Source organism: Theropithecus gelada, chromosome 7b (assembly GCF_003255815.1).
Source record: "Theropithecus gelada isolate Dixy chromosome 7b, Tgel_1.0, whole genome shotgun sequence".
NCBI classification, from domain to species: domain Eukaryota; kingdom Metazoa; phylum Chordata; class Mammalia; order Primates; family Cercopithecidae; genus Theropithecus; species Theropithecus gelada.
In genome coordinates, this window is record NC_037675.1 from 97985806 (window position 1) to 97999670 (window position 13865).

The following is a 13865-nucleotide window of genomic DNA, read 5'->3' on the forward strand; positions in this document are numbered from 1 at the left end:
AGCCGCATTGCCCATGAAAGCGTCCCCGCCCAAGGCACAACTCACCTCCCGGAGCCTCCCTGACCGTTCCCTTCCACCATCTGACACCCACAACTAAGCAGGGGAAGACCGGCGTGGTAATTGCCGGGCCGCCGGCGGCCGTAAGAACTCCGCTTCCCGTGAGGCTTCGCGGCGGGCGGCGCTGGTGCGCAGGCGCGCGCACGGCGTGCGTGGTGGCGTCAGCAATTCTAGAACGTTGCTGTGGTAGCGCTCGGGCGCCATGTTAGGACGAAGGGGAAGGAGGAGAAGCGCTTAAAGCGGCGGGAGCGGTGCGGGAGAGGGGTTGGACCCAGGGCTGAGGCAGGCCCCCCCCTCCCTCCCGCCTCAGTGGATCATGCCCAGGGCGGCAGCGGCGGCGGTTGCGGGGGGGAAGTGACTGGGCGGTGCCGGCGCAGGAGACGATGCCGTTGTAAGTAATTTGTATTCTGTTTTCTTTCGCTCGCCGGCTGGGCCTTGGGGGGCGTCCGGGAAGGGGAAGGGGTAGGCGGAGAGGGTGGCACGCGAGCCCGACCCTCCCCCCGGTAGGAGGCAGGCAGGACTGGGGACCTTCCTGTTTCCTCGCCCGCTCGCCGCCGCACTTCTCCCGTCTGCTGGGTTCCCGCGTCCCCCGACCCTTCCTGGCTGGGTCAGCTGCCGTCGGGCCGGGGGCCTTCCCCTTCCGGAAGAGCTGGAGGAACCTCTAACTAGCCCGGCCACTCCAGCTTCTCCGCCCCGTCCACAAAGAAAACCAAAACAACCCCAAAACAAAACATTGCCTGGCGGCGGGGAACCGAGACCCTGCTCCACGCGGGATCAGCACTTGGGGTTCGGGCTCGCTCTCGGCGCCCCTCGGGCCCATTCGATGTTGCTTTTCTGTTTCTGGTCTGCCTCAGCTTGCTCACTCTGTTCCATTTCCAGATGCCTGTGTTGTGCGCCAGAGTTAGCTCCTTTCCACTGACCTTGTCTGAATGTAGGAGCACGAGTTAAAAGCCCAGCTTTGAGTGTTGAGTCCCCCTGCCTCCACCTCCGCCCCAGTCCTCCCTAGCATTCACGGTCGGTCGGAGAAGGGGGCACTTCCCAGGGTGCCCTCCTCCGAAACGACTTATGTATTGCTTTCCCTGTTTTGTTTTGATGGGGTAACCGGGTTTCATTCTGCTTCCTTCTTTCTCTGTCTCTGGTGATACTTTTTTTTTTTTCCCCTGGTTGTAAGGCTTAAAGCTAGTCTCTTTATGCTTTCTAATCCCACTACGCGTTTTTCTTTTCTTAGAGGATTTTTAAAAAGTTTTTTTCCTCCCCTCCCCCTTTCTGATAATGAGATATAATTTGGCAGCTCATTGCCAGTAGATTACGGATTTTTTTTTTCTGCAAATATACAGCATTGTAGAGGCCTAAATAGACCGCATTTTTCCATTTTTGAAAATTGAAGCGTAAGAGTGCCTCTTTGAGACCAGGGACCGAGTTTTCTTCATCTTAGCCTCAAAACGCAACATGTAATTGACACTCAAAGTTTTGGTTAAATTCAGGATAAAGATTTTTGTGGTTTCTAGACATCGAATGTAGTAACTCAGGTCTATTTTTTTTTAAGTAAGGATAATTTCTTTTGCACATAATCACCGATTGTAGTTTTACTATTATATGTGTGTGTGTCGATGTGTTTCTTTACAGGTGAGACTTTAACTTTGACACAGACCCTCATGACTTCTATCGAAATTTATGTATTTTAAAATAATTTTTCAAGGCTCCCACCCACCCCCTTATGTTATTAGGAAGTTTATCACATTACTTCTGTGATGAAAACGTTTGTTAGACTTAATTAACTATACATGTCTAAAATCTTGGAATCTGCATGGTTTCTGTTTATCGATTTTTTCCCTTTCATGGAATGATAAGAGACCCTAGGAGAACTGAGTCTAAGCAAGATTTTTGTGGTGTTTCTCAGTTCAGTAGGAAATAAATGTTTGCAGTGATGTCATGTGATGACGGCGTTATGAACAGTTAACATTTTGCTGTCTTTGAAAAGGGACTTCTTTTTCTTATAATCATACCAGCATTAAAAATGATAGATGTACACCTTAAAAGGCTTCAATGAAGAAATAACATTAAGTAATTTTGTGTCTTATTTCTAGGAATTAAAAGTACTTTTATACCTACTTTCCCCCAACGTTCTTTGAAGAGGGAAAGTATACATTTCTGTGAAAGACCTTAGGTATTTCAAATTCTTCGTGAGTTCGTTGAAGTGTGTAAAGTGGAAGACGGGGCCAGGCGCGGTGGCTCACGCCTGTAATCCCAGCACTTTGGGAGGCCCAGGCAGGTAAATCGCTTGAGACCAGGAGTTTGAGATCAGCCTGGGCAGCATAGCGAAACTTAATCTCTACAAAAAACACATAAATTAGCTGGGCGTGGTGGCTCATGCCTGTAATCCCAGTTACTTGGGAGGTTAAGGTGGGAGGATTGCTTGAGCCCCAGGAGACCAAGGCTGCAGTGAGCCTTGATCATGCCACTTCGTTCCAGCCTGGGCGACAAAGCGAGACTCAGAAACTAAGTATACCATAATTACTATAGTGAACAGTAGAGAGCCCAAAGAATTAAAGAAATATAGGGCTTCTTCCTCATGAATTTGCTTGGTTTTTCATGTACTGCTGTCACACTGTCATAAATTTTGTTTTTTTGATGTGTTGGATTGTGATTTCCCCGCTATGTTGTGTTTGACTTTCATTTTTGGTACACCTGTCCTAATGTTAAATTTGGATGGGTGAGTGGCATTGGGGAATGGACCCTAGGTGAGTTGTCAGAATGAATTTAAATCAAAATTATCGAATTTTAGGATGTTACAGAACATTTTGATCAAGTGTCCATATTTTGTCTAAATTTCATATGTAGCTACAAACATACTTTTGAAAAGATTATATAGTCTGATTTAAGAGCTATGGTGGTAAAGCTTCTGAAAGTTTTGATAGTCTTTGGATCCATTAAACAGAGTTTCTCACCTAGTCATTATTGACGTTTATGCCAGATTCATTCCTTGCAGGTGCCTGTCCTGTGTATTGTAGTTTGTTTAACAACATCCTTGGCCTTCCACCTACTGGATTCCAGGAGCTCCACCCCTCCATTTCCCCAGTAATGACAACCAAAAATGTCTCCATGTATTGCCAGATGTGCCCTGGGGTGCAAAATCTGGTTGAGAACTACGGCAGTAACAAAAAGTGTGATGCCCTTATGGAAATTAGATGTATTTCTGCCCTACTCTATGTTGGTCAGATATTTTTGGCATCAGCTCAGTTCTGAGTATCAGACATATGATAAAAAGGTGTAAAGTAAGAGTAACCAGTATCAGTAACATTTATGCTTCACGCATAGAATGTTGTCGAAGTTACCAAAAAGAGTTACTGCAAGACTTAGGTGAGACAATAGCTTTCCTCTCAAATATTTGCGGGTGCTGCACAAAAAAGAGGGAATTGGAGTACTTTTACATCGTCATAACGAGCAGAACCAGTACCTGCTGGTAGATGTTCTGTACTTCCCAGAGCGTGATCTGTGGATGCTTGGGGAGGGGGACCACTGAGATCTTAAAGAGGGTACATAATGTTAAAACAGTTTTCATGTTACTGAGATGTTTTGTCTTTCAACATTTGTACTTATAGTGCAAAAGCAGTGGTGGGAAATGCTGTATCCATCATAGGAACAATCAAGGCAGAGATCCGGTATTGTATATAGTCATTTCCTTCCTTCCTTCCTCCCTCCCTCCCTCCCGCCCTCCGTTCTTGCTGTCGTCCGTTCGTTCGTTCATTCATTCGTTCGTTCGTTCTTTCGTTCTTGACAGAGTCTCACTCTGTCGATAGGCTGAAATGCAATGGCCCGATCTCGGCTTACTGCAACCTCCACCTTCCGGGTTCAAGCGATTCTCTTGCCTCAGCTTTCCGAGTAGCTGGGACTACAGGTGTACGCCAGCCACCACGCCCAGCTAATTTTTGTATTTTTAGTAGAGACGAGGTTTCACCATGTTGGCCAGGATGGTCTCTATCTCCTGACCTCGTGATCTGCCCACCTTAGCCTCCCAAAGTGCTGGGATTACAGGCGCGAGCCACCGCACCCGGCCGTCATTTTATTTCTTAAAGACTGCACACTCATAGTTTAAAAAAGCTTTTGATGAAACAGTAAAAGGAGGTTAATTTTATCAAATCTTGACACTTTATCTTTTTAATGTACTGTGACCATGGAAAGTACTTGTGAAGCTGTGTACTGGGGAGTAAAATGGTGGTTTTGAGGAGCACTTGTATGTTGATTTGTGAGCTAAGCTGGTGTTTTCATGGAGCTCCGTTTTTATCTGAAAGAACAAGTGATGAACTGTGGATATTCATATTTGAGTATTTAGGAGACTTACATGAGAATAAAGCAAGTCTGTCACTTCAAGGTAAACAACTGACTGTATTCCTGGCCAGTGAAAAATTTGAGCTTTCAAGCAAAATAATAGAATTTTAGAAAGCTTGCTTTTCCGTCATGAGCTTGACAGTTTTTCCCAATACTTAAAAGATGTTTCTGCTGACATTGGTGGATTAATGCATATAGTTTCAATGCTGTATAATGTGTGCTTAAAAAAATAACGTTTTTTAATGTTTGGTAGACCTGTATAATTCAGTGAACCCAAGTTTTCCAAATGACCATTTGTGATGTAATAAAATCGTGTATGCCTTCAAGGGTACAGAGTGCAAGGTAAATCAGATTTTAATGCAACAGAGTACCGAGAGTTTATTAATAGGGTTTTAACTTTCGTATTGTAACTAATCTTTGCAAAACTACCACTTGGGGAGTTCTGTTGTAGTATCAAAGAAGACTACCCATAATTAATTGAAAAGACTAAATACTGCTCTTTTCCAATTACAGTGTTGCTCCCAGCACTATGGGAGGCCAAGGTGGGAGGACTGTTTGAGCCTATAAGTTCAAGACCAGCCTGGGTGACATAGCCATCTCCACAAAACAAAAAGAAACAGTTATAATGTTGGTTTGATGCCAAGTTTTCTTCATATGCTTCAACTAGAACAATTTATTGCAACAGATTGAATGCAGAAGCAGCTATGAGAATCCAGCCATCTTTGATTTAGCCAGAATTAAAGAGATTTACAGAAATGCAAAAGCATGCCATTCTTACTAAATTTTTTGTTTTGGAAAACAGTTTTTTAAAGCATGTTAACATGTAATGAGTTTCTTGCTATTTAAATGAATAAATACTTTACAAGTTTTTCAGTTATAATTTCCAATGCAGTGGATATTGGTAATCATAATACATGTAAGTAAGAGCTCTTTGGAGTGCTCAGTACATTTTAAGAGTTGTAAAGGGGTCCTGAGACCAAAATGTTTGAAAACTTGAGAAATCCTGATTGAGAACAGCTGCCCCAAGATGAAGTAGACTTTTCAGTGGTGGTGTGAGCTGCTCATGCAGCACCTCTGGTGTTTTTTTTGTTTTTTTTGAGATGGAGTCTTGCTCTGTTGCCCAGGCTGGAGTGTAGTGGTGCTAGCTCAGCTCACTGCAACCCCCACATCCCAGGTTCAAGCGATTCTCCTGCCTCAGCCTACCGAGTAGTTGGGATTAGGCCTGTGCCACCACGTCCGGCTAATTTTTGTATTTTTAGTAGAGACAAGGTTTCGCCGTATTGGCCAGGCTGGTCTCGAACTCCTGACCTCTGGTGATCTGCCTGCCTTGGCCTCCCAAAGTGCTGGGATTACAGGCCCAACCGCACCCGGTCTCTGGCGGTTTTCTGAACACTGTCTGGGGATGGACCTGCACCCCACTCCACCCCAACCCACTGTGATTTAAATAAAATTTTTTTGTTGTTGTCAGTGAAAAACAACGTATTAGATAACCTTTAGGAAAGATAACAGAACTGTGAGATTTTGATTCTCAGATTTTAAAATTTGGAGTTTTTATAGTGAATTGCTGCTCAGTAAATGTTGACTATGGTTTTGAGATGTGGTGTTTTACCTGAAACATATTTTCAGTCCATATTTTTTGGTAGAGAACTTGGAAGGGTATGGGAGTTGAGTAAATTTATGAGCCTGCTCAGTTCCTATCCCTGATTGTTTTCCTCACTTTCTTAAGGCAGAAGCCAGTTCTGGCTTGATAACGACTTTAAAAATGTTTTGACTCATCAGAACATTCTATTCCTGGTTAACTAAGTCAACTTTAGGTTAACATTACAATTAAATTTCATCTTTAGTTTTATCTAGGCAAGTTTATAAAGCTAGCTTCTTTCAGGTAAAAAGAGACCATTTGACTTCTCAGCTAGTTCTAATTTTGGGAGGGTATGTGTGTCTGTTTTATTCTGTATGTTCAGGGTTCTAATTACTTAGCAGCTTTTAAATAATTGGACAATGCCAGTTTATGATTTACAAAGCAGCAACATTATAGGAGGTAATTGGTTCCCCTAAAAGTTGGTTAAAGTTGAGGCTCAAAAGAATACTTGACAGAGGTCATAAAGGTACTAAATTGTAGATTGGGGCTTAAATCAGCTCTGGATTCCATGTTCCATTCTCATTCCAGTACACTATACCATTTCCTGTGGACACTGTAGGGAACCATGTGTGGTTAGCTAAGTTGGAGTCTTTATTTTTGAGACAGGGTGTCACTGTTACCCAGGCTGGAATGCAGTTGTGCGATCATGGCTCACTGCAGGTTTGACCTCCCAGGCTCAAGGGATCCTCCCACCTCAGCCTCCTGAGTATCTGGGACTACAGGCATGCACCACCACACATGGCTAATTTTTGTATTTTTTATTGTGAGAGTGTTTTGCCACGTTGCCTAGGCTGGTCTCAAACTCCTGGGCTCAAACAATCCCGCTTTGGCCTCCCAAAATGCTGAGATTACAGGCATGAGCCACCACGCCTGGCCAGTTGGAATCTCTATATAGTTTCAAGTAGAAATAATTTTCAAGCTCAAGTTTTTTGTGTGTATAACATTTAAATCTCAAAGTATTTACATAGTGAAAAATACATACAAAAGTATATAAACCAAAGTAACATATAGTATATACTTGTAGTATACGCAGAATGTAACATACTATAGAACCTGAGATCTTGTGCATCGCTTAATGATTGGATATATTCTGAAAAAATGTGTTAGATGATTTTACTGTGGGAACAGTGTACTTACACAAACCTAAATGGTACAGCCTACTATGCACCTCGGCTGTGTGATACAGCCTGTTGCTCCTAGGCTGTAAACCTGTACAGCGTGTTACTGTACTGAATACTGTAAGTAGTTGTAGTACATTAGGAAGCATTTGTGTATCTAAATGTATGTAAACACAAAAGGAATAGTAAATATACGGTCTTATACTGTTACGGGACCATTGTTATATATGTGGTCTGTCCTTGACTGAAAAATGCTGTTATGTGGCACACGACTATACTTTCAGTGACTTTATTTGTGTATATATTCTTTTTTTTTTTTTGAAACGGAGTCTCGCTGTGTCTCCCAGGCTGGAGTGCAGTGGCGTGATCTCGGCTCACTGCAAGCTCCGCCTCCCGGGTTCACGCCATTCTCCCGCCTCAGCCTCCCAAGTAGCTGAGACTACAGGCGCCCGCCACCATGCCCGGCTAGTTTTTTGTATTTTTAGTAGAGACCGGGGTTTCACCATGTTAGCCAGGATAGTCTCGATCTCCTGACCTCGTGATCCACCCGCCTCGGCCTCCCAAAGTGCTGGGATTACAGGCTTGAGCCACCGCGCCCGGCCATTATTTAAAGCCATGCACAGATTTGCCACTTACAGACCCCACTTTGTGGCCAGTACCTTTTGTGGGAGTTGCCTTTTTTTTTTTTTTTTTAAATCTTTGGATTGTATGTAGGCCTGCTGAACTGTATAGCAATCTCATTTGTGGAAACTTAAGGATTTGGAAAGAAAAAATAGAGGCATTCTGTTAGATTTTTTTCTTCCTCTTTTGTTACATAATTATTTTTCAAATTTGTATTCCCTCTGTATTTTGTCCAGAAATTGGCTTCTTGCATTTTATGGCAGTTTTTATAACTTTTGGGTTGATCAAGTATAGTGTTTCTGTCATTTTGATCCTTAGAAACATTTAAATTGCATTTCCTGAAATTAGTAGTATGAATCTGTAGCACTATGACTTACTATGATTTTGACTATTTTCTGATACATTTTCGCACCCTTTCATACTTCTTCAGGTCCTGTTTCATACTTTATTAAATTTACATTTCTTTCATTTTCAAGTTGTACTTGGCAAGTTGATGTAGGAGTGCACAATTCAACTTTTTTTTTTTTTAAGTTTCTCCTAGCCATATGAGAGAGAGGGACATACACACACAAATACATGCACTTGTGCGCAAAGGGGCAGTTGGAAGTACCCTTATGAAGTGAGGAAAAATAACTTGGCTATTGTAGTAATTGAACAGCAAGTACCCTTTCTGTGCATAAGCAACCTTGAATTTTCAGTTTGGCCTTGGGCTTTATCTATTCTCCTTGAGCGTAAACAATTATGTCATCTTTGAGCCTCTGCTACTGCTTTACTAACTATTGACTGGATTGCCCACCTGCAGTACATTTTTAAGAATATAGTGGGGTCTAAATATTTTTATTACCACTTACACAGAACACCTTATGGTGGGCCATTTAACCAGCCTTTTAATTTCTTAGCATATACGTTATTTTGGCAATATTCTTGCCTCTAAACTACTATCATCATATGCTGCATACCTTGTTAAAAAGGAGATTGTGTTATTTTGGCTCAGAATTAATATTTAATGCACATTGAGATACTTAGAGAGATCCCTGTGTCTTTTCTGTTCATGTCCTTCGAATGAGCACGTTAAGGTGGAGACCTTTCAGCAGCACCTGGTACTGTGGGGAATTGTGCCTTCTGTCAGTTACTGCAGTCTCTCCGATGGCTTCCAAAGAACAAGATTAGCAAGTTTGGCTTTCAGTTTTAACTCCATCATGCACATCATCAAGCATTTTCTGTTAAGTAGTAGCTATGAATTGGGACAGTTGACTCTGTTAATATCATGGGCCACAACTTGTTCCAAATGCCTGCTATCAGTAATGCCTGATGAGCTTTGTATACATTGAGACACAGGCGGGCTGTGGTGGCTCATGCCTGTAATCCCAGCACTTTGGGAGGTCAAAGTGGGAGGATTGCTTGAGCCCAGGCGTTTGAGACCAGCCTGGGCAACGTGGTGAGACTCCGACTCTGTTAAAAAAAATTAAATTGAGATGCAAAGTACTTAAACATTAACTATTTGAGGAAAACACCAATGGAAATACGATATTCTGTACTTTTGTGTGTTAGTAGTCATCTGTCTAGATTGCGCTTCTGCCTTCCAATCGTTTACTGTGTACACCTTAACCTTCTGGCATAGTCATGTTTTTATCTTTGTTTCTTTAATTTTTTTTTCCCAAGCTTCTACTTTGGACTTGTTTAAGGATCTGAATCCCAGACTAAATTTGAGATTGTCATTGACAACAGAGACTACCTTAAGCATCTTTGTATATCTGATTTTATTTAGCATTGTCTTTTATGCATATGTCTTTAGGAATTTTATGTCTTTAGGAATTCGGTACATTTCAACCTAATAAATACTGTACTTTCTGACAAAAGGTAGATGAGAAAAAAGTGCTTTTAGGAAAATTGAGTTGATGTTTAATAACCTTGGTTGGCCTAGCAGCTTCCTGGAGCAATAAATAAAGCAATATTTGCTTTGGATTTACTATTTCTAGCCACAGAGTATTGCACTAAAAAGCTATTTTAAAAATCTTGGTTTATTTCACAAAATAGTGTTTTAATTAGCATGAACTGAGTTTTTAGCTAATAACCAAAAGCGAATTATTTTAATTTGAGGATTTGTTTGGTGCCCCTTGCTGACATTTTAGGGGTGATTTTAGCCTCCTTGCTATAACTATTCTAATTTAATGGTGAATGGTAGAATTAGTTGACTTTCAACTTTTGCAAGATTATTAATATCTACTTTAAATAATTTAACAAGTTGAAACAAGTTTATAAAATATAAGGTAAAATATTATGGTCTCAATTCTGCTTGGTTGTGTTTCTATGAATGTGTTATAAACATAATATACAAATAGTTAAAAAAAAAATAACTGGGTGTCATGGTGCATGCCTGTAATCTGAGCTATGAGGGAGGATCACCTGAGCTCAAGAGTTTAGATCAGCCTGGGCAAGAGAGCAAGACCCCATCTCTAAAAACAATAATAAAAAAAAACTGTATCTATATGACTACATATTGTAAATGATGTACAGAGGTGCTTCAGTATAGAGATGATTATTATAGGCTATGAAATCAGATATCTAGGTTCATATTCTGGTCCAGTAAACTTAGTCAAGCCTCCTTTCTTAGTTTAATAGTAAGAATTGTTAGAAAAGTTTAGGAATAATGTAAAGTGCTTGACTTAATATGTGGGATATGTTGAAATTTCAGTAGATTGCAACTGATCATAATTATATTCTGCCACTTTTTTTTCTCCTGATACGCATGCTGCTACATGTACTATCTCATTTCTTTATTGTGGCGTAGTTTTAAGTTGTAAGCATGTACTGTAATTAACCAGTTCTTTATTGATGGATATTTAGGTGGTTTCCAGTTTTACTTCATTGCATACTCTCCTCAGTGAACAACCTTGAATACCTTTCTGTGTTAGTTCTATGAGAAAGGTTCAAATTCCAGAACCTATGAGATCAAGAGAGTTAACTTACAAATGAATGAACTAAGTACCAAACGAACTCCCTTTTTAGGGGATAGCCCTGGGATAGACACTGCTCATTTCAAGCTTATTTCTATTGTGCCGGAATTTGGGTCCCTATTTTGGTCTGTCTTCCAGTCTTTGCACCCATACTCTAGGAGTGGCTGGAAATTTATATATTTTTTATTGTTTGTTTTTTGCTTTTTTGGGGGATGGAGTCTCGTCGCCCAGGCTGGATTGCAGTGATGTGATCACGGCTCACTACAGCCTCAGCTTCCTGGGCTCAAGAGATCCTCTTGCCTCAGCCTTCTGAGTAGCTGGCACTACAGGTGCATGCCCCTACAGCTGGCTAATTTTTAAACTTTTTGTACAGATGGGGTCTTTCTATGTTGCCCAGGCTGGTCTCAAACTCCTGGGCTCAAGGGATCCTCCTGCCTCAACCTCCCAAAGTGTTGGTATTACAGGTCTGTGCCACTGCACCAGGCCTGGGGATTTAGCTTTTTATGTAATATTTTATAGTTTAAAAATGTGTGATTAAAGAGAATATGTCTTCCAACTTCAGGGCTTTCAGTTTGAGCCTTCTGCCCTAGTATTTCTGTCCTAGTATTTCTGTAATAAGTAGATCGCTGGAGATAAAGTTGCTAGACAAACTTTTAAAATTGGTATGTGCATTTTTAATTTTGATAAATACCAGATTGCTTTTTAAAATGATGTAACAAGTTTGCTTTCATCCTGATGAATAAGGGCTCATTTTTTTTTTTTTTTTTACACCATTGCCAACATTGGAGGTTTTTTGGTCTTTCATTCTTACCACATACATTAAATTTTGTTTTTCATTAATCTGGTTGTGTTAATTTGCTTCCCTGATACGCAGTGAAACTTTTAAAAAAATTGATGAATTCTTTATGTATTCAGACTATTACTGTTTTGACATAAGTTGCATGTATTTTCTCCTTTTATCATTTGCTTTAACTTTCCTTATGTGCTGTATTGTTACTATATAAAAGTTGGAATATTTTGATACAAGTAAACCTGTTTTTATGGCTTTTGCGTTTTGTGTCTTGCTTGAGTAAGGCTCTGAAAATGTTTTTTATTTTCTTTTAGTGCCTTTATGCTTTTTAAATATTTTTGAAATAGCATCTGGGATTTAGATTTTACTATGGACAATCAAGGCCATTCAAGTATTTCATAGTTGTCTTCACTGACTTGAAATGGGATCTTTATATGTGCGAAGATGATCATACTTTGCCTATTTGAATGTATGACCATTAAACTCCAGTTAACAAATCATAGGAACTTGCACTGTTTGCATTAGATTTCTAACTACTGTACCAAGGTGGTTCTTGATAGTTGAGATTGTATGTATTAGTTAAGTTGAATGTCTAACCTTTTGAAACAAATATCCCGCCAAAATAAACAGCCAACAGTCAACAAAAATGTCACTATTCTAAGTTCCTAGATATTTATCCTAATTAGAGTCATCTTGACAGCCCTGAATGGGGAAAGGAAAGACCTGTGTCTCAGCTTTGGTCTAAAAACTTTTGTATTTGGAAACTTCTTGTTAGTGTTATATGCTGTACTTGTAAAATTCCTAGTTTGTTATCCAAAGTAACGAAGAGATATAATAATTCTAAGGTAAATCCACAGAGATGCAGCTCACCAAGAATAATATAACTAGTGGCAGAAATGAAACCAGAGTAATACGACGAGTAGAAGTGGGATCAGGCTTGCTTTCTCCCTTTTTTATCAGATTATTTTTGAGTTGAGACCAGACTTTGTAGTCTGTCTTGAATGCCATTACCAGAAGTTGCAGTTTTTTAGTATACAGTTGTATTTTAGGAAGACATACTTAGTAGTAGTATGCCTGGTGGAACCATGTGACAAAGGAGTAGAAGGAAAGGAGTTGGAACCACGATTGCCAAGAGTTAGAACTAGAATAGTTGAAAAGGAATTGTTATATAGAATGCTAAAACAATTAAAAGGCATGTGTTCTATGTGAACTTTGCCTTGATGAAAATAATTTAAATATTATAAAGAAAACTCTGCATATTTAAGGAGAGAAGAGTTCTGAAAATTCTTTATACAATACCTTGAACCAGTAAAAAAAAGGTGTTTGTAGGGGAGGAGTGTTTGGCTGTCTTTTGTGGTTTTGAGAGGGGGCAGAATTCATATATGTACTACTATATGTAGGTATGTATTTATGTGTAACTCTGATCCAGAAAGGATGAAAACTTTTAAGAATGCTTTAGTCATAATATTAAAAACTGACAAGATGTTTGCATTAGATGTGGATGAAAAGGAAGAATAAGGATAGATACACAATGGAGCAAAAAATTGGGTTACTAAAAATAGTTCTTAAGGAAATACAGTAATTTTTGTATTTTTATAGAGTAGAGAGCTTGCTAGATGGCTGCCAGTCACACTCTAAAAATTCAGGCAGTACCCTAAAGGTAAATACTAATTATATTGGTGAGATGAAAATGGACCAGTTGCTCAAGCAAAGCACAGTGTTCTTGATATTAAAAACCAGGAAGACATTTTAAGGAATCACAAATACTGCAGCTATATGTCTGGTTTGTGTTTTTTGTTTTTGTGTTACATAAGTTATAGAAGTTTATTTTTCAAAGTACAATAGTATCTGAAGAAAATTAAAGACTGGTAAAATGTTTCTAGAATGGATAGATGTCTAGTGCGTTCAAAAATGGGAGGAAGAACTTTGCATTCTTGGGGTTGGTAGCTGTCTGGTGTATAGTTCCAGGAGAGTGTCAGTGCATATATAAGGCAGAAGAATCCTTAATCTTTGGAGGTTTATGTTCCAGATTGCCCAATATTGGAGTATATAGTTTTGTTTTGTTGGAAGGAGAACAGCAACAAAAAGATTTCTTAAACTGTTTTATCATTCTACTTTATTTCTAATGTTAAATGGAAAATCTTCACTTTCATTTAAAGTGTTATAATGTTTAATTTTTCTACTTTGGACATTTTGGACTTTTGAAATATCTGGGAGTCTGGAATTCTTAGTCTAGCTCCTTAAGCTCATGCTGAGCCATTTTTATTGGATACACAAGTATCTTGTAAATTTCAGAATATGCATTTGTTTTTTTTTATTTGGTAGGTCTTGTTACATAGTTTTTCCTTTACTTT

The 13865-nt window shown here is 39.8% G+C and overlaps 1 protein-coding gene across 8 annotated transcripts in view; it reads left to right on the top strand.

The window, feature by feature from the left end:
- Positions 1-225: 225 nt before the first annotated feature.
- The window catches only part of PAPOLA (poly(A) polymerase alpha), a 64654-nt gene continuing 51014 nt past the window's right edge, over positions 226-13865 (top strand). For 7 of the 8 annotated variants that reach the window (XM_025391214.1, XM_025391215.1, XM_025391221.1 and 4 more), the window contains exon 1: positions 226-448. In XM_025391214.1, the coding sequence (XP_025246999.1) occupies positions 441-448 (8 nt within the window). In that variant the 5' untranslated portion in view covers positions 226-440. Of the gene's footprint in view, positions 449-711; positions 801-13865 lie in introns of those variants that run through there. The other variant, XM_025391222.1, reaches the window with a different exon arrangement.